This window comes from Centropristis striata, chromosome 4 (assembly GCF_030273125.1).
Source record: "Centropristis striata isolate RG_2023a ecotype Rhode Island chromosome 4, C.striata_1.0, whole genome shotgun sequence".
Lineage (NCBI taxonomy): Eukaryota > Metazoa > Chordata > Actinopteri > Perciformes > Serranidae > Centropristis > Centropristis striata.
In genome coordinates, this window is record NC_081520.1 from 34,116,594 (window position 1) to 34,135,695 (window position 19,102).

Below are 19,102 nucleotides of genomic sequence, written 5' to 3' on the forward strand. Positions count from 1 at the left end.
CCCCTCTTGCCCATTACTCCCTTTACTTTTTAGCTCATCCTTTCATCAAACGTTGGCTCCCTTATCTCATCTGCATTCTCTTAATCAGCTGCTGTCAACTCACCCTTGTGATCCCATTTCATTTCATCCCATCCCTCTTTCCCCCCTCTCTTTCTCTCACTTTCTCTCTCTCTCTCTGCCTCTCTCATCTACCTCAGCTACCATCTGATCATTCTGCCAGTATGAATCTTTAGCCCACCTGATCAAATCTTACCTTATGGCTAACTGAGCTTCAGCACTCTAAATGAGGATACAGGCCCCATGCCTTGTCCCTCTCAATCACAGTTAGCAGCCATGCTAAGTCCTGCAGTCCCTTTCCATTAGTCAGAGGGGTGAGTGATAGGCGCCGCGAGCAAATCAGACACCAGAAAACGAGGTATAGGGGGAGCATCCATTTCCCCAGGCTGTCATCACACAGGCTGTGCAGCGGTTGTGACAGGTGATCCGCCTCATACTTTGAATGTAGACCCCAAAGAGGACATTAAGTCAGTTAATTTGGTTAGCAGGTCTTTAATGGCAATATGTCTCTGTCATATTTGACTCTTTATAGTGTTTCACATGTACTTTGTGGGTGCTTTGCATTTCAGATTTGACCTTTGTTTCTTCATTCTCCTACCTGTTTGTTGGCTTCTTGGCTTCCCTCTTTCTTGTTCCTAATAACAGGCCTCAGAGGGCCACGAAATAGGACATGCTGCTCAAAAGAGAGAAAGAGAGAGAAGTTGGTGCCATCGATGCCTTTGACAGACGGCCTTGGCCTACACAGCTGACATAGTGTATTTCACAATTTGGTCTGTTTTGAGAAGGACCTCTAGTTTGCTCTTTCTTTCACCACGCTGGCTGTGTTTATCTCTCTCTCCCCCTCTGTTCTGCCCTGTCAGAAAGAGCAGGGAAGTGACAACGCTATCAAAGGCTTGGCGCTCTTCTATTGATTGCTCCTGTCTGTCCACCACCTTAAGCTATCAAAGGCTGTCACCTATCAGTTGTCGCTTGATGCTGTCATTTCCATCATCTGTTACATCACAGCACTGTAGACTAAAATGTCACAAGGGCTTTGTGGAAACTTTATATCAGATGGTACGCAGTTTTGAAATAACTCTCTGTGATGGAAACATTTTATCTTCTTATTTATTATTAAGTTGCAGTGATTTATAGCGCTAAGAAATACCTGAGCTTCCTTTGTGCTGTTTTGTAGCTACGGCCTCATGTTTAGCGCTGTAAGATTAAAGTGTCAGGATTGATGAGAGCTAAAGCAGGTGTTACTGGCTGCAAACACAAATCAAAAACAGCCATGCTCTCATATAGAACACAAAGATGACACCTTTTAATGTCTACTCCACAAATCAGAGATATACTATATAATGTATTTAACCTCTTAAAACCAACTTGCCTGCCAGCGCTTAAGGGTAGGGTTAGGGTTGGACCAAAAAACTTAGTCCGTTTTTGAACTGTTTTTGTTTTAGCCACATGCCAAACAAACACAATTGCAGCCACTAGAATATGTTACATTTTAAATGAGCCTCATACATGCATTGACCTAGCTCTAAACAGGTAAGTAAATGCAGGCTTTTAAGAGGTTAATGTCAACAACTAGGGCTGCACATTTTGGAAAACAAATATGTAATTGTGATTTTTTTTTCCCATTAAAAAAACATATTAAATTGATAAATGTGACTTGTTTCTGGGATCTCTACCGAACAAACTACAATACAATTGTGATTTTAATTAAATGTTAACTAATTGTGCAGCCAGAGCAATAACATTTAGATGTATTCAATTAATTCACACAAAATAAAACTAATAATGTTGTCTTCTGCAGGGTGTGGACAGGGTGAAGGCTTTTATCCCTGACACTGTGTGGTATGAATATGAGACGGTAAGAATATTCAGCTCACTTTTAAAAATGTTTCTCTAAAGCACATGCTCCTCAGATGATAAATGATCAAAAGTTGTTAATTCACACATAAACTTACAGCAAACATTGCAGATGCATCAAATCTCCAAGTTCCACATATTGCTGAAATATTTGTTTCAAGTGCACATTGCATGGATTGTTTTCATTATTTCTCTGTTATGATGTTTAATATGAGATATTAATATTCTAAATATAGCACATGGTGGGTGTTCTTTATGTTTCCCTGCCTAATTTCCATACTTAAAGAAGATGGAATATTAAAAACTTCTTTCAGTAGAATGCAATAAGAATCGAAACCACAAGGGACAAAAAAAAAAATATCACAGAGTTGAATCAACATCTCTCTGATACAGTCTTAAGAAACTGAACATTATAGGCCTTATATAAATATGATAAACAGGAAATGGGATGGCAAATGGAGTGATTATTTATAGGGTTACTGTATTAAAATGCATTATTTTGTACAGGCCTACCTTATAACTTGGTATCGTAAATGTGTCGTGTTAAGAAAAAAATGCCTGTAAAATGGCTTATAATTATGTTGTCACATTACCAGAATTAACACACACAAAAAGAACATGTATCACATGAAAGTCTTTGCCTCCAGTTCTTTGTTTGAGACTGAGAGACGAGAGCGATAAGACAGAGCGAAAGTGAGGACAAAGATAGAGTGAAAGAGGGGACAGGGAAGAGAGGAGAGAGACTATCTCCCTGACAGAGAGATAAAAGAGGTGTTGAGCTCCTTTGGGACCTTATTTGGGCGTCACAGTGGCGATGTAAAGCGCCCACTGATCAGATGAACGATTAGATTGGCTGTCTTGCCGCCGGCCCCTTGTCCTGGTTGGTCCCCTGTGATTATCTGGGTAGGAGGATGGAAGGGTTGGGGGGGTGGGTATTGATGTAGTGAAAATGACCATGAAAAACAAGTTACAGAGGAAAGAAATAATGGGAAAAACACAGGGATGGAGGAGCAGAAGCAGACAGGATGGGAGCTGAACTAAGAAAAAGTAGATAAAAAAAAGAGGACAGTACGTGGCAAGGAGAGAGAGGAAAAGCAGGGGCAAGAGAGAAGAAAAGGGGGATGGCATTAACAGTATGTGGAGGAGTGAAGGGATGGGAGGAATGGCCAGCAGGAATAAGGAGAAGAAGAGAAGACAAGGCTAGAGAAGACCTCCTTAAGGCAGACAATGAGGGGGTGATAAGATCTGAAATTGCTTGTAGACGCTCCACTAACTCCAGCCCACACACTCGCCTATACTCTACTGTACTCCATAAAATGGTACACGCACACACATTCTCTCTCACACACACCCACATACACCTCCATGGGAATGGAGGAAAATGGGATATTAAAAAAAAAAGAATTAGAGCACCACAAGAGAGAATAACATGATGTGGTGAAGGAAGTAGGTAGAAGGAGAATGAGAGGAGATGGAGAGAAGAGAGTTTAAATTGTTTTAGGCTGGTCTGAGGATTCAGTCCTCAGGGGATCAGAAATTAACTGTGCTCTATCTGGGCCCTCAGAGAAATGAGTGGAGGGGCAGAGAGAGAGAGAGAGAGAATAAGAGAGAGAGAGAGAGAGAGAAAGAGAGAGAGAAATGTGTCTCTTCATCTGAAATAAAAGTTGCTTAGCAGCTGAACAGAACGTCATAATGATGGTATCATTATAATGCAAAAAATACCACATTTAACATCATCCTCAACTGACTATGTCACATCTAGAAATGAGCCTTAAATTTGATAATATGAAATATTACTTACTTACTGTACTTATCCATGTAGATGGGTTTGGGTTAATATAATTAGGTTTTAAAAAATACTCTGCAGCAACTCCAATACAATGGAGGTGACTCATAGACACTGAATAAAAGGCACAATTTTTTTTTTATTAGAGAGTAGCTCCAATGAAAAGTGTCCACAGTGTGGTCTGTGAAGTTTTCAGAGATAAACAAAACCAAGGCTATCTGCATAGCTAGATATCACAGGGGGCGAGTGAGGGAAAAAAAAAACTTTTTTGTTCGTTTTTTGTCCTTCAAAGCTTTTTTATTTTTTTACTTTTTGAAATATTCTGTAAGCTTTTACAGTGAAACTTCATACACAAACTGATGTAATCAGGTTCGAGTATCTCAGGTACTTTAAAGAGTGGAATTTATTGCTCAAAAAGGCCAAAACTCACTGCAGGTTTACTATGCTGTTGTGGTTGAAGCAGTTTTGGGTGCATTAAAAACCCTATAGTATATATGCCCTTTATTGCAGCCTAGGCTTGTGAAAAGTTATGGCCACTGGCCTTACCTTGAAATAGGTGTGGAGATTGCCTTGCCCACAATGGGGGAATCCAGGTGTGTCAATAGATTCTGTTCTTATACCAATCAGATGGAACAAGTGTCAGTACGCGGATGGGTTGACATGCATCTGCCAGCCAACAAGCTCGGCTTACACATCAGAGGTGGTGCGATCCTTCCCACGCAGAACCCTGATGTCACCACTACACACAGGTACACACACACACACACACACACACACACACACACACACACAAAATCAGTTATCAATATTTCAACAAGCTATCACATACAAATTATTTTCCTTGTCATATTTGATTAATGTGCACAGACAGTAATAATACAAATACTATTAGTACCACAACTACTACAGATCATAACTTTATTTACATACTAAAAAGAGGGAAAAAGAGGGAAGAGTATAGGGAGCCACTAGCTATGCTTTAATTTGTCACAAAGTTTTCACAGAGTTTTCTAAAGGAAACAGCTTTGCCATTTTGCACCCCAAAAATCAATCAAAACATAATTTTCTGGCCCTATTCTATCTGAAAATAATATATTCCTAGGTGAGTAAACCTTCATTTTTGATAGTTTCATACACTGTTCAAGGCATTCATTTCAATGGGTTGTTAGTTCAATGGTACAATGTTGCCTATTCAGACAAGAAACGTCTGTTTTTAAATGTAAAATGTTTTGTATTGTTCCCTGTTGAAGCTACTGCATTTTTTTTTTTACCAATGTTTATTAAATAAATAAAGTTAAAATTAATTTTAAAAACTCTCTTTTTCACTTGTGCACCGTTATGGTACAATGTTGCCTAAAAAAAAAAAGAATTATAAAAATCCATTCAGATTCTGTTTATTTAGTCTATTTTAAGACAAAAAAACACTCCAAACATTTGTTTCCTAACTGGCATCATTATGCATACCATAGAGGGTTAAATAGTTTCACCAAGACAAAGAATAAAACATATTTTTAAAGAGGATATTTAAAGAGGGACGGAGTTCTTTTCTCTGAGATCCTCAGGTAGGGAGGTAGGCAGTTGAGGGGCCCGGATAGCAAGATTTGGAAGCAGCAGTATAGGGCCTAACTGGAAGATCTCAAGCAAATCCATTTGAAAACTCAGGGTTAACCAGTCAAGGGCAGCAAAGATAGGCCTGTATAAGGTCACTTCTCTTAGGAAAAGTCACAAGGCTGTTAAGAGTGTTTTGTGTATGTTTCACCTGTTGATACCTGAATAAAGTGTGTTTAAATAGTGAAGCCCTGGATCACCTTTACTAAATCTATAGAGGAAAGAAATGATCTGATCTTGATGAAACTTCTCAATCGGGCAAAGCTTGTCTGCACCACATTAGTCTCCTGAGCATTAAAATACAGCTCTGACACCTACATTATAAGCCTCTATCTATCAGCTAAGGCATCCAGAGAGATTTTTAATGCAGCCAGTGCTGGGGCTAGAGTGGGTAACTATAACTATCTCTTATATGGAGTTATTCAGCTGCAGGGAATTGTTGGACATCCAATTCTTAAGGCATGAAAGGAGATAAGAAACATTGGTGGAGCCAGGCTTTAAAGGGACATACAGCTGCGTATCATCAGCATAACAATGAACATCGCTATTACGTTGATGTATTATTGGCCCCAGGGGTGTTGTGTGTATGTTAAGTAGGGGGGAACCCAGAATATTTGTTTGATTCATTGAATTATAATTACATGTGTGAATGGTGTTTGTTCTTTACCTTGTGTTTATGTCTCTAGTCGCCGCAACCCCATGGGTTTGATCATAGCTCTTGATGACAAGGACCAGGCAGCTGGGGAGCTATTCTGGGATGATGGCGATTCCCGAGGTATTGTGTGCAAATATGCTGGCGTCTGTGTGAGACAGGATCATGTTCAGCATCTTGTTATCACCACGCATTACAGCCATTTTTTTACGAGCATCAAATTGAAGGTCTTATCTTGTTAAGCACAAAGCGTCACATGAGTCAGTGTGACTGTTCAAACACTGTCAGCTCACACACATTAACAAGTGAAGGTCAGTTACTCTACTGTGTGACAGTCAGTGCATCAGTTGTCAAACTGCTGTTAGAAACATAACATCTTTTTTTCTTTTCTTTTTGCAGACACAGTTGATTCAGGCCATCACATCCACTACGACTTCTCCGTAATCTATGTAAGTTTCCCTTGCACAAATCCACTCCATGTTTAAATCTGGCCCACATATTCCTTCTGATCTGACTCAAGTTCAGAGTTCAAAACCACCAGAGACTTTACACTTCCCCAGTCCACAACACCAAGCATAATTGATCCATGTTACACTGCTGAAGCTTTGTTGGATCAAGTACCCGATGCTCCTGCTTCACACAGCACTGAGAATTCCCTTGCATGTTTAATGTATGTTCATCCTGGATGTTAGCTTAACAGACGAGAAATCTATCGGAGCAACTGTTTGTCTGATGGACAAGAGTTTGGGGAGTTTATAAGCTATAACACCATGTGAAGCTGTACATTGGAATGAACTCTAGCACTGTATCCTTTCTATTCAAAAAGCAAATTTAAAAAAAAAGTTGTATGTTGCAGAATGTAAATTCAGCAATAATAATCAGCATTTTATGTATGAGAGGAAATTACACTAAGTAATTGTATGTTCTCTGCCCTATAGGGAGAGCTGACGATGCAGGTGACCCATAACGGCTACTCGGATCCAAACAACCTGAAGTTTGAGACCATTACTATCCTCGGTGTGCCTTATCCTCCCGCTATGGTCTCTGTGACTCACGTTGCCACTGGGACACTTGAGAAAACGATCACCAGTGTGCCAGCCTCAGGAATACAATATGATCACGCCAAGAAGGTAAACATGCATACAGACACCATCATGTGCAAATAATGCCAGGGGAAATTACCTTTACAGAAAACGGATTAAAATGCAAATGCAAAAAACTGGATAGAAAAATAGTGACAAAAGCCTTTAAAGTAGGTTAGAATTTAATAAATAATGGAAAAATAAGTATTAAATACAATTTTTTCAACTATTTGCACTTTGTCAGGAAAACCTAGCTGTACTGATGTAGTACAGATGCAGGGCCGGATGAGTTCTATGGTGGCCATTCTTGCAGGCATCTGCCATTTGTTTCAATAAGACCTGGAATGAAACCATTACTGTATGTTTCAAGGTTAGCCTGTAAGTGTAAGAAATGAAAACAATTTACATTAGGTGAGGATCATAAAAGCCTTTGGTGTGAGCCTGTGTGTGGGTATGTCAGAGAGAGTAAGAAAGAGTGAGAAAAAAAAACTGAACAATGCTCCTGCAGTAAGTACCCAGGGTTATAAGCAAACGGCATGAGTCTATTAAGTATCTAGAGGTTCATGTGAGTATCACTACAGAGATTTGCTTTGTGCACTTGTGTATTCCCGTATGCACACACGTGTTCATGTGTATGCGTCCGGGGCTCTGCCTGTGTGAATCCTCAAGGTCTATCTGGTCACACACACACAAGCATGCATTTATCAAATGACTCTCAGCGGTAATCATTTCCTGGGGGTGAAGGGTAAATGTGCTGTTAAACCTAAACTCTGGCTTGTCATGTCCATCAGTCTTGGTATGCCTAGTCGGACTGGGCCTTGAACATAGCTCACAGCCTCCAAACATCATTAGTTCCATACACTTAAATAGAGTACTTCACGAGTCACGTTTGCTTCTGGCATTATATTTAGTTTTTGACTGCCTATTATATAGCTTTACTGCCTTCTATTTAGTTCACTGTGCATGTCCTTGTGTTCATTCTCCTCTTTCTCATTCCTTTCCTCCTTTGACTTACATTTTTTGCATTTATCTCGTGTGTGTGTGTGTGTGTGTGTGTGTGTTCTTGTACTTCCTACATAGTGAGGACCAGAACACGTTTTTAACCAACAGAGTAAGGACATTTTTGCAAAGTGAGGACATTTCGGCTGGTCTTCACTTCTTTTCAGGCTTTGTTTAAAGGGTTGGGTGTCCTACAAGCTGCATTCCTCACAACAGAATTGCTGAACCATGATTCCAAAATAAAATGACACACAGAGAAAAAAAAAGACTGATGAAGATCCCGGAAGTCTACTCACCAGCTGAGGATGTATCAGATGGCGGCTGTAGTGACTAGAGTGAAAGGGGCTCCCCGAGATTTGTTGTTGAGAGTGACTCATAATTCCCGGCAGAGGCTGTTGAAACAGCGAGGGAAATTAACAGCTGTGTCTTAATTGATAGCACACGCAACGTCAAGCACACATTCTGTCTCAAGGAAGCCTGTCTGGATATGTTCTCTCATTGGCATCAACCGATTTAATAATCACTACTTTCTTACCTTTCTCCTCCCCTTCACTTCATCACACGCAGGTTATGTCCCTGCGTGGCCTCAACCTAATTGTCGGGGAGACCTATCTGGTGAAATGGGAACTGGAGTCGAATGAGCACTATCGCTTTGACTGCCATCCAGAGGACGGTGCAGATGAGGCTAAATGCAAGGCCAGAGGCTGCATCTGGGAGGTGAGGGCTGACCCAGATGAGCCTCACATGCACATATATATAAATACAAATTATTTATTCTATCAACTTGGGGGGTGGGGGGGGGGGGGTTGTTTTTAAACGTCTGTAAAATTCTGTTCTGCCTTCTGTCCCAATTCAGCCAAGCGTCATTGAAAAAGCTCCATGGTGTTTCTATCCAAATGACTATGGCTACACCTTTATAACAACTGATGAAACCAACTCAGGCATAACAGTTGATATCACTCGGAACAACAAGTACAGGAGCAGTGGTCGCCCAGGCTCGCCAGATATAGACAAACTTCGTGTTGAGATCCGTTATCACAGCTCCCACATGCTGCAGTTCAAGGTTTGTGTTTCCGTGTGTCAGTAGTGGTGGATTCTCTTGCATATCACGTTTCTTTGCCCATGCTGTTTTTTTATTTTTATTACCATGCATCCATCCTGCATGCCTGCTCCACAAAAACACACACTCACACTCACACACTCCATTCAGATCTGGGACCCGGCCACAGATCGTTATGAGGTTCCAGTGCCGCTGACGGTTCCCACTACTCCTGAAACTAACGAGGGCAGAAGGCTTTACAAGGTCGAAGTGTCCAACAATCCATTCGGCATCAAGGTGATAAGGAAAAGCACAGGAACCAAGATGTGAGTATTTCAGTTGTAGAAATGGTTCAGGTGGGCTGAGGGTTTACTTTGTGTTCTACATGTTTTATTCTCTTTCATGAGTTTTGGGTTTATTCATATTGGTTTGGGGGTATCTTTCATCAGTCTCTCTGAAAAAATAACGTGTGTTCTTGGGGTTTACTGTACACATGCTAAGACCAACTGGCATCCTACACAGCTCTTGCTGTTGAAAAGTGAAACCCTTATGATTTGAACAAGAGAAACACTAACTGTCAGCAAACAGGCAACTGCAGTACCCATAAAAATGTAGATCAGCTACACAAAAAGTTTCTAAAGAGCACGAAACTGGGGAGCACCACAGAGGCATTTTTTTTGCTAACACATGTATGAGCACAAAAAGATATACAACTGGCTAGAGAGATATTATTTTGTATCAAACTGTCTATCTGTTCAGAGAGACAGAGCGTCATGCGTCATACTCTGAAGACTACGCCCACAGAAGGGGAAAACTATTTGTGCCACAATACACAACCATGGGCTGAAACGCTAACAAATGTCTGTTTCTACAGAGCTGCCAAGTGTCACGCTTTCACCACACGTTGACATTTCTCACGCTTATATTTTCCCATTCAAAACTCTGTATTCATTTTTTTCATGATAATAAACTTTCGTCCTCGCGGCTTGCCGTATCTCGAGTAACTCTGATTGACTGACCGAGATAACCAATCCCAGACCAATCCATCAGTCCTTTGTGCCTAAATCTAACCAACCGCGGAAGGCACCACGCAATATTAACCAATCAGAAGCAACGTAAGGCGGGTCTTGGCGTCTCTAACTTTCTTTCACACACAACCGCGCCGACACTTAAAACCCACTCGACGTTGCTAGAAGACAGATGGTAATTAACTACTCAATTTTGTTGACAGTTGATTCACTGTTTCTCCTTGAGTTTCCTAGTTAATATGTACTGTTTTAAGGCTGCTATAAGTCTATCACTGTCCTGTATTTGTTGCAGAGCTGTGTAACATTTATTTGCCTCTTCTCTTGACCACTTCACACTTGAAAAAGAGACTCTAACGTTAGTCTCAATGTGTGTTAGCCTTGTTACACGTGTGTATGTCAGAGTTACAGACTTGTGAATATCAATTTAGACCCCCCTAAAGCAGTGTTTCTCAAAATTTTAAATTTCAAGGTCTATCCTTAACTCTGACAGTGTACAAAATTAGCTTTATTGGCATGAATGGTATCAACCTTTGTTGCCAAAAGCAGAACATACATACAGACATGCAATTCAATTACAATACAATTAATACAATACATTAAATATTAATACAAATATATTAAATATTTTACATTAAATATATTTCATATTAAATCTCTCTCTTTCATGCTCTGGCTCACTCTCCCTCTCTTTCGCGCTCTCTCTCCTTCGCGCGCTCTCTGTCCTTCGCGCGCTCTCTCTCTCTCTCTTTTGGCAAACATGGCGGAAGGCGGAGCAGACACGCCCATAGACATATAGACGCAGCATCGGCTGCTGTGACACGAGAAATTCGGCCGCCATCTTGGAGTGGTGATCCGCTCCACTCAGTGTAATTAATTTGACAGGAGCATATAACTGTCAGCGCATTTAATTAATCCTACCTCACTGAATACTACTGATTTTCACGCGTTTTTTTGTCATACGTGTAGCTTTGATAAAGGACACATGTTTTGGCATGTTTTATTATTCATAGTTGGCTTAACAGTAATTGAATATTCTTATATGCTATAAGTGACCAGACGTCCAAGATCCCAAAAAAAAGTAACTAAAAAAATCACACAAAATTACTTTTTTTAAAAAGAAACAAAATGACAGAAAAAAAGACACAAAATTACTAAAAAAGACACAAAATGACCTAAAAAAGACACAAAATGACCAAAAAAAGACACAAAATAACTAAAAAGGACACAAAATGACCAAATAAAACCTAAATTACTTTAAAAAAAACAAAATGACAGAAAAGACACAAAATTACTAAAAAAGACACAGAATGAACAAAAAAGACAAAAAATAACTAAAAAGACACAAAATGACAAAAAAAACCTAAAATACTTAAAAAAGACACAAAATTACCAAAAAAAGACACAAAATGACAAAAAAAACCTAAAATACTTAAAAAAGACACAAAATGACAGAAAAAAGACACAAAATGACAAAAAAGACACAAAATAACTAAAAAGGACACAAAATGATCAAAAAGACATAAAATAACGAAAAAAAATCACACAAAATGACAGAAAAAAACCCAAATTACTTAAAAAAGACACAAAATGACAGAAAAAAAGACACAAAATTACTAAAAAAGACACAAAATGACCTAAAAAAGACACAAAATTACCAAAAAAAGACACAAAATGACAGAAAAAAAGACACAAAATGACCAAAAAAAGTGCCAAGGGAAAGAGAGAAAGATGGCCTATATTTTGCATTTTGTTGTCCAAGTAGCTGTTACTTTGTTCAGTGACAATAAAGTTCAATCTAATCTATTCTAATGACTGTTGATTGAGGGTGTGTGGTGGCAGCGGGGCTCAATGGGTGCTCAGCAGCCCTAAAGCACTGACCCTAGACTCGCCCCTGGCCGCTGGCATGTAGATGAGGACATCAGTCTTAAGGAATAAATCGACGTTAAAAGGCCAGAGGCATCATGGTGCTAGAGTCTCACTCTTGTCATTTTCTGAAACTTGGCAGCCCTGGTTTCTATCTTAAAATATGAGCACAACTATTAAGCATATCATATGATTATTTTAGCACTCTATGTCGATCAGAAAGGACAAGTTGGCTGTTAGCAAGCTAATGTTAGCTATGTGTTAGCTAAAGCAGTCAATGCTGCATAGCTTTCTGAATAATCCTTATTCTAGTACAACACAAGCTTCATAGTGTCTAATGCTTTAGCTTAACTTATAGAAATGTAGTTAGCCTAAAACTGACTTTGTACATAGTGACAAAAGGCACTGCATACGTCAGTTAATGTTAACTATACTGAGTTTCAGGATTGCACAGTTTTCCCTGTGATGTCTCTGCTTTTGTCCTTTAAAGTTTAGATGTTAAATGGTAAATGGACTGCACTTATATAGCGCTTTTATCCAAAGCGATTTACACTACGGACAGCGCTCATTCACCCATTCACACACACATTCATGCTGGTGGCCGAGGCTACCAGGGCACACTGGTGCCACCTGCCACCATTGGGAATTCATTCATACACCGATGAACTCAGCATCGGGCGCCATTTGGGGTTCAGTATCTTGCCCAAGGATACTTTGACATGTAGGATGCCATGGTCAGGGATCGAGCCACCGACCTTCCGATTAGTGGGCGACTGCTCTACAAACTGAGCCACAGCCACCCCAGTTTAGTTAGTTAAGTTTAGTTTGTTGGTTCGTCAGATTTAAAAACATAGTTTTTGTTGGTGGTGCATTTCACCACACAGCAGCTTTTAGACATGTTTGGGTTGTTTGCTAACAGACAGAATTGTCCACGAGGAACCTTCATTCAATACAAAGTCAATGGAGAGCAATTAATTGTTTTCCCCTCTGGTAGGGGTGGGGCTTAAGTGTGCTCTGTCTCTAGGGGGGTGACTCGCTTTTGTAGCCAGCCTCAAGAGACCATTCATGGAACTGCAGTGTTTGACACTTCCTTTTTCTGCATTTTTTTAAGCAGTGCACAATAAAGGGAAGTAATTTAATTTAATTCATATTTTTGTGCAATCTGTTTTTGTGTTAGCTTTTAACTCTCTGCAACTGCTGCATACATTTAAAAATACAATTAGTGAGGTTTAATAAATAAATAAATAACATACGGTCCTCATCAAGGTAAATTAATATGCATTCCATGCTATATTTTGTCTCCACAAGCATGATGCAGTCCCGTCTCCTTGTCCCTTAAATTGCCCCCCTTAGGGCAGTGATTCACCAGATAATTTTAGGCAATATAGATGCTCCCATTAACAAGCAATAAAGTGAGACGTGGTGTAAAAATTCTATTCAACTATTTCTAGCTAGAAACTCTTTTTTTTCTTCCTGTGAGATTAAAGTAACAATGCTGAGTCAACTCCTCTGGCACTGTTACCCAATCAGATATGCTAAGGAAAGTTGCCCAGTGTATCAGCGCCTAAAGTAGTTTCCTCTTGTTCAGCAGTCGTGATGATGTCACACGGAGCAGCCGAGTATCGGAGAGTCTTTTCAAAGCATATCTTTAAGCAAGGGTGACATTATTTTGTAGTTAAGCCTTCCGTGTTTTTAGAAGTGTCAGTTGAAGTTTTTACTAATTAAAATTTATGAAGTATGTTGAAGGGGATGCCTGCAGTTCCTGTGGGTTATTATGCTTATTTGTGTCAAACATATTGTGAGTAACTACCTTTGACAATAATTCCCTCTTCCCCTCTCTCTCCCCATCTCTCATTGATTTAATCCTCTGTCACTTTTCTCAGTTGGGATTCCTCTGTGCCAGGTTTTACATTCTCAGACATGTTCATCCAAGTGTCTACTCGACTGTCATCGGAGTATATCTACGGCTTCGGAGAGACTGAGCATCCCACCTATAAACACAATCTCAACTACCACACCTGGGGTATGTTCGCCAAGGACCAGCCTCCTGGTGTAAGTATCACACTAAAGCACACACATACACACATGGAAAAGTATTCAGATCCCTTACTTAGGTAAAAGCACTCGTACAACACTGTGAAATGACTCCACTACGAGTAAAAGTCCTGCATTCAAGACTTACTGGAGTAAAAGTACAAAAGTATCAGCATCAAAATGTACTTAAAGCATCAAAAGTACTACGTATGCAGAATGGATCCACTCAGATTGTTATATACACACCAAATATATTTCTGGATTATTATTATTGATGCATTTATGTAAGTAGCATTTTAATTTGGTAAAGACAGGGCTCATTTTAACTACCTAATATAACGTTATGATGTATCATTTAAAAACAAATGACTTTAAATTGTATCATGTTTTTCATGTTACATCTTGACGCAAAAAGTAACTAGTAACTAAAGCTGTCAGCTAAATGTAGTGGAGTAAAAAGTACAATATTTGCCTCAAAATGCAGTGAGGTAGAAGTATAAAGTTACATAAAATGGGAATATTCAAGAAAAGTGTAAAAGTACCTCAAAATTGTACTTAAGTACAGAACTTGAGTAAATGTACTTAGTTACATTCCACCACTGCACACATACACACGTGGAAAAAAAGTGATGACATCACTTGTGCTTATCAGATGTAGCTGCTATTTCACACTTTACTAGCTGGTTTACTAGCATGTCATCTCTTTGAAGGAATGTTTGACGAGTAATGATTTCCCCAAAACAAAATGTGACATTGAACTTGAACTCAGTTTCCCCCCCTCCTTTGTAAAGAACTGGCATCTTCCATCAAAACCAATTTTGTGTTGGTTATTGCATATGTAACTGAGCACCCTGCACTGAATGTCTTTAACATCACACCCTCTGCAGACTGCAGAGGTGACTTGTAAACAACCTTCCTGCACAGTATGTAAAGTCTTTCTCACATCCGTGTCACTTTGATGTGGTGCTGTTGATATGAGCAGCGGTTAGAGAGTGTCATCATGTTTTCCCTACTGGTGTCAAGGCCAGACAGGATGAGGTTTCCACCTGCATCAGCATTATCAAGCCTAATTGCTGAGCTGTCAAGGCAGCTCCACAGGGTTCAGACAAATGTTACGGGGCCCCCTTGGAGAGCAAGGGAATTAGTGTGAAGAGGAAAAAAGAAGATGGAAATTAGAAAAAAAATATAGAGCAGGCAGGTTTAGGATAAGACAGCACATTATATAGGAGTTTGCCACATAAACACCCTTTTCTATTAGCGTAATCTAATAGGAATCATTAATACATAGAGCCTTAACTTTTAATAACATTACTTTAGATTACATGTGAAGTCCCTTTTATCATAGTATTCAAGTGATAGTTTGGATTTGTGGTGTTTTTGGGGGTACCTATCCATAGTATTACCCACACTAGACAGTGGTAAGCAAAACAAGTTTTTAGCCACAAGAAAAGGAGATCTATATTACTTCAAGTTAACCATCATTCAAGACACTGGTAGACCAGAAACTCCCATGTTCTGCAAGATAAAAGTACTGTTTTTGTCAATGGACCCTGGTGGCTTTGACAAGAGCATGAAACGGCTTCAGTCCCTTATCCTGTGTTGGTAGTTCTAAACCGGGGAAGTCACAACCCCCATCTAAAACACTCACTATGGGTAGGTATGTAATACAACCACACTTCAGGAAATCTGATCTTCCCCTTTAATAGATGTTTTATTATTCTGTTTTTCTACCAATGTTTGTTTTTTGCAGAGAAATTCAGCAGTTCTCATTTAGAACCCCCCCTAAACATCTGTTACAAATCTAGAAACCTTTCTGGCACATTACAGCTCCAAAATACAACTAGAAATTGAGAGTAGGGTTAATATACTTCCACAACCACTACTACTACAGAGTAGACTAAGCTGAAACTGGGTGTTAAGTTGCTTTTTAAGGGCATTTTATCTAAAGCACTGTACAGGTAACTAACAGCACATGCCAAAATGTTAACATTATATATATATATATATATATATATATATATATATATATATATATATATATATATATATATATATATATATGAATGAGACCTCTCTAACACTACCAAGTGTTGGATAGCTTTACTGACTAATCCACAATTAAACAGAAAAGGAGAGATCATTTCAAAGGAGCAGACAAAAACCCAACAAAATAATAAACAAACTGAATGCAACACTTCAGTGCAGAGCATATCATCTGACTCATCGACTCCCATGAGTCTTTTTTGTTCAAAATTTGCACAGACATAGCCACAAGGATACACAGCTGCAGCAACATGAAAGAGAGATGTGGTTTGAGGTTGAATACTTGATAGTTGAGGGAAACTCAGTAGTGTACTCTGGAGGGAATATCTCCAGTCATTAACTAGGTTGTGTGCCATGGAATATCAAGGAGAATATAAATATAAAGTTTTATAAGGCACCAAGTAAATTGCTTATTTCAAATCTTATTTGATTTACAAGTGTCCATAGTTGGACTATTACACTCTATGTACATATACACAGAATGCCTATGTCTTTGCCTCTATGTAGCTGTAGTGAGTGAAAAGTCATGAAAACCAACAGAGAGAGGCCAAGAGAACATTGTCACAGGGTGTCACTTTTTGTTAGTGGACGAGTTAATGACCTTTCTCCTTCTTGAGTCAGGCCATCACACTATGCAGCAGGGCCACAAGGACATACGCACACTCACAGCAAGAAAAGCACACATCCAGACAAAGATGACAGAGACAGAGCCAGTCCCCAGAGACATTATATTACAGTTTAACAACTTCTTATGAACCAGAAGTGCAGGAGGCTGATGGAGTGTGACGTGCCCATGAGTTTTTAGTTGCAGGACAGTGACATCTGAAAGTGGCAGATATCCTGTCCCCCGCCACCTTTCTCTCTGTTCCTCTTAGCCCCATCTGTCTAGTTCCATCCTCATCTAAACACTGAATGCAACAGTGGGACCCCTCACAGTACAGAACACTCATGAAGTGCAGCTCTGAAACTCAATGAATTCTCTCTAGAATAATATACTGTTACATGTGCACAATTACTGAGCCACTCTGCTGTATATTCATGCAGAAAATCAGTTCAAACTTTAACTAACATGATGAATCGTTGCATTAGCATTAAAATAATGTGTTCAGCCACACAAACTGATTAAGGAAATGGTTAAGTATTACCTTGCAAGGCAGCTGGATTCACAAGATCACGAGTATCATGAGATTGAAAATCCATCTTGTCAAGTTTTAAATGATGCATTTGTGCCCGAATAGCCAGTGGTTTGACACCAAGTGACTTTCAAAACAACATTGTTGACAGTGACGTAGATGACAGATGGTTCATCCAATCGCCTGTCAATTATTTTTTCTAAAGTACCTGCCCTTTTCTCAAGAGCTTCCAATAACGGCTTCTCAGATGGTTCTGTGCCAAAAACCACTTGGAAGCATCAGTTTGGGTTGAGTAGGAATTATAAACTGTTTTTGAAAAAGCACATTTGCCGAGCAGAGTCTGCTAATCACCAAGCTGCAGTTTTGTCATAAATTTTAATGATCTGTATGCTACATTTAGGACTTTCTCATTTTCTTATAGCACCCAGCAGCAACTCAAATTCCCAAATCATGTCCCAGATCTCAGTTGATATCTTCAAACTCAGGCCAGAGTATTTTTTTGGATTTAGGAGCACTATTGGGTGCTATAACTAACACTGCAAGTATATATTTAAATAAATGTTTTAATCAGTGCGTGTTAATTTGCATACAGGGTAGTTGTAAGATTTTTTCCCCCTACTTTTGGGTTGAATGTCGTTAGCGCTGGGAGCAAGCCTGTTGTATCAGTGTTGTTGTCATGCCTATAAATATGATGAGAAATGCCCTGTCAGGTGCAAAGAAAAATGCTCATAAATAAACAAAGTGGTGCACAAACAAACATTAGTACAAGAACAGACCAATTCTTTACAACATTCACCCATCTCACACATTCATTCTTCCTCTCTGTCTTTCTGCTACAGTACAAGATGAATTGCTATGGAGTGCATCCCTTCTATATGGGCCTGGAGACCACTGCTGATGCTCACGGTGTGCTGCTACTTAACAGCAATGCCATGGGTGAGAGAAACACACATGCAAATATGCATGCACACACATTCTTGCGCATTCACATAATTTGCCAGTACATGCACATACAGTATGCCTTATGCAAATGCAAGCAAGAAAGGCTATTTCTCATGTTTTGAGCAAATGTCTTTTGACGGGGAATCTTATATAAAAACAACATAGCAAAATGAGCACTTTGTACTTGTGGCAACTTTTAGACACACACATTTAGACAAATGGACATGCATCAAACATTCACACTTATTTACTGCTATAAGGGCTCATTCTGTTGCAGTGTCCTTCTAAAGCCATTTTCCATTACTGATCTGGTTTAATTCAACTGTCTTCGTGAAAATTAAAAGACGTTGTTACTTTTTAATGTATTCCAACAAAGATGAGCACAAGGCCAGACTAAAGTTGCACAAGTAAAATCACATTTGCCTTCTTTGGCAGAGCTGCCCTTCTGGTGAATAAGAGTAGCTTTTAATTGGTTAATTTGCACCAAATTAAATCACATTACCAATCACTTTTATTAGATTTTAAGCAAGCTTCCATGGGACGCTGTAGTTGAGTTTCCATCAACAAATTTCTTGAGAAAATTTTGATGGAAACACCAAAATTTGATAAAACTTTCCAAAATACGCATAAAAGTTTTTATGCTCACTTGGGGTGTTTTTTGTCTTTTTCCAAAAATAGTTATTGCGATACATTACAAATAGCAATACATTACACTGCCATCTTCTTACCAAAGCTTTGTTTATTCACTCTAAACCAGTTGAGGGAAATATCCCTAATTTGCATTTTCTTTAATGCGTAATTTTGAAATTTCACTTCAAATTCGCTTCAACTTTAATGGAAACATGGCTAGAGCTATAAATAGAGAAAAAGAAGTTAATGGACGGTATAATCAATGCGATCTCCACATATTATTTCAAACAATATGCAGCACATTTGCATCACATCATGCAATATTGCCTTATATTTATCCTATCACATTAAC

The 19,102-nt window shown here is 39.2% G+C and overlaps 1 protein-coding gene across 2 annotated transcripts in view; it reads left to right on the plus strand.

Moving 5' to 3' along the window:
• Positions 1 to 19,102, plus strand: part of si (sucrase-isomaltase) — a 97,925-nt gene that overhangs the window by 45,938 nt on the left and 32,885 nt on the right. For both annotated transcript variants that reach the window (XM_059331914.1, XM_059331913.1), the window contains exons 20-29: positions 1,856 to 1,912; positions 4,325 to 4,446; positions 5,992 to 6,080; positions 6,357 to 6,406; positions 6,896 to 7,087; positions 8,606 to 8,755; positions 8,895 to 9,101; positions 9,249 to 9,403; positions 13,852 to 14,020; positions 18,018 to 18,114. In XM_059331914.1, coding sequence (XP_059187897.1) covers positions 1,856 to 1,912; positions 4,325 to 4,446; positions 5,992 to 6,080; positions 6,357 to 6,406; positions 6,896 to 7,087; positions 8,606 to 8,755; positions 8,895 to 9,101; positions 9,249 to 9,403; positions 13,852 to 14,020; positions 18,018 to 18,114 — 1,288 coding nt within the window. The remainder of the gene's footprint in view (positions 1 to 1,855; positions 1,913 to 4,324; positions 4,447 to 5,991; positions 6,081 to 6,356; positions 6,407 to 6,895; positions 7,088 to 8,605; positions 8,756 to 8,894; positions 9,102 to 9,248; positions 9,404 to 13,851; positions 14,021 to 18,017; positions 18,115 to 19,102) is intronic.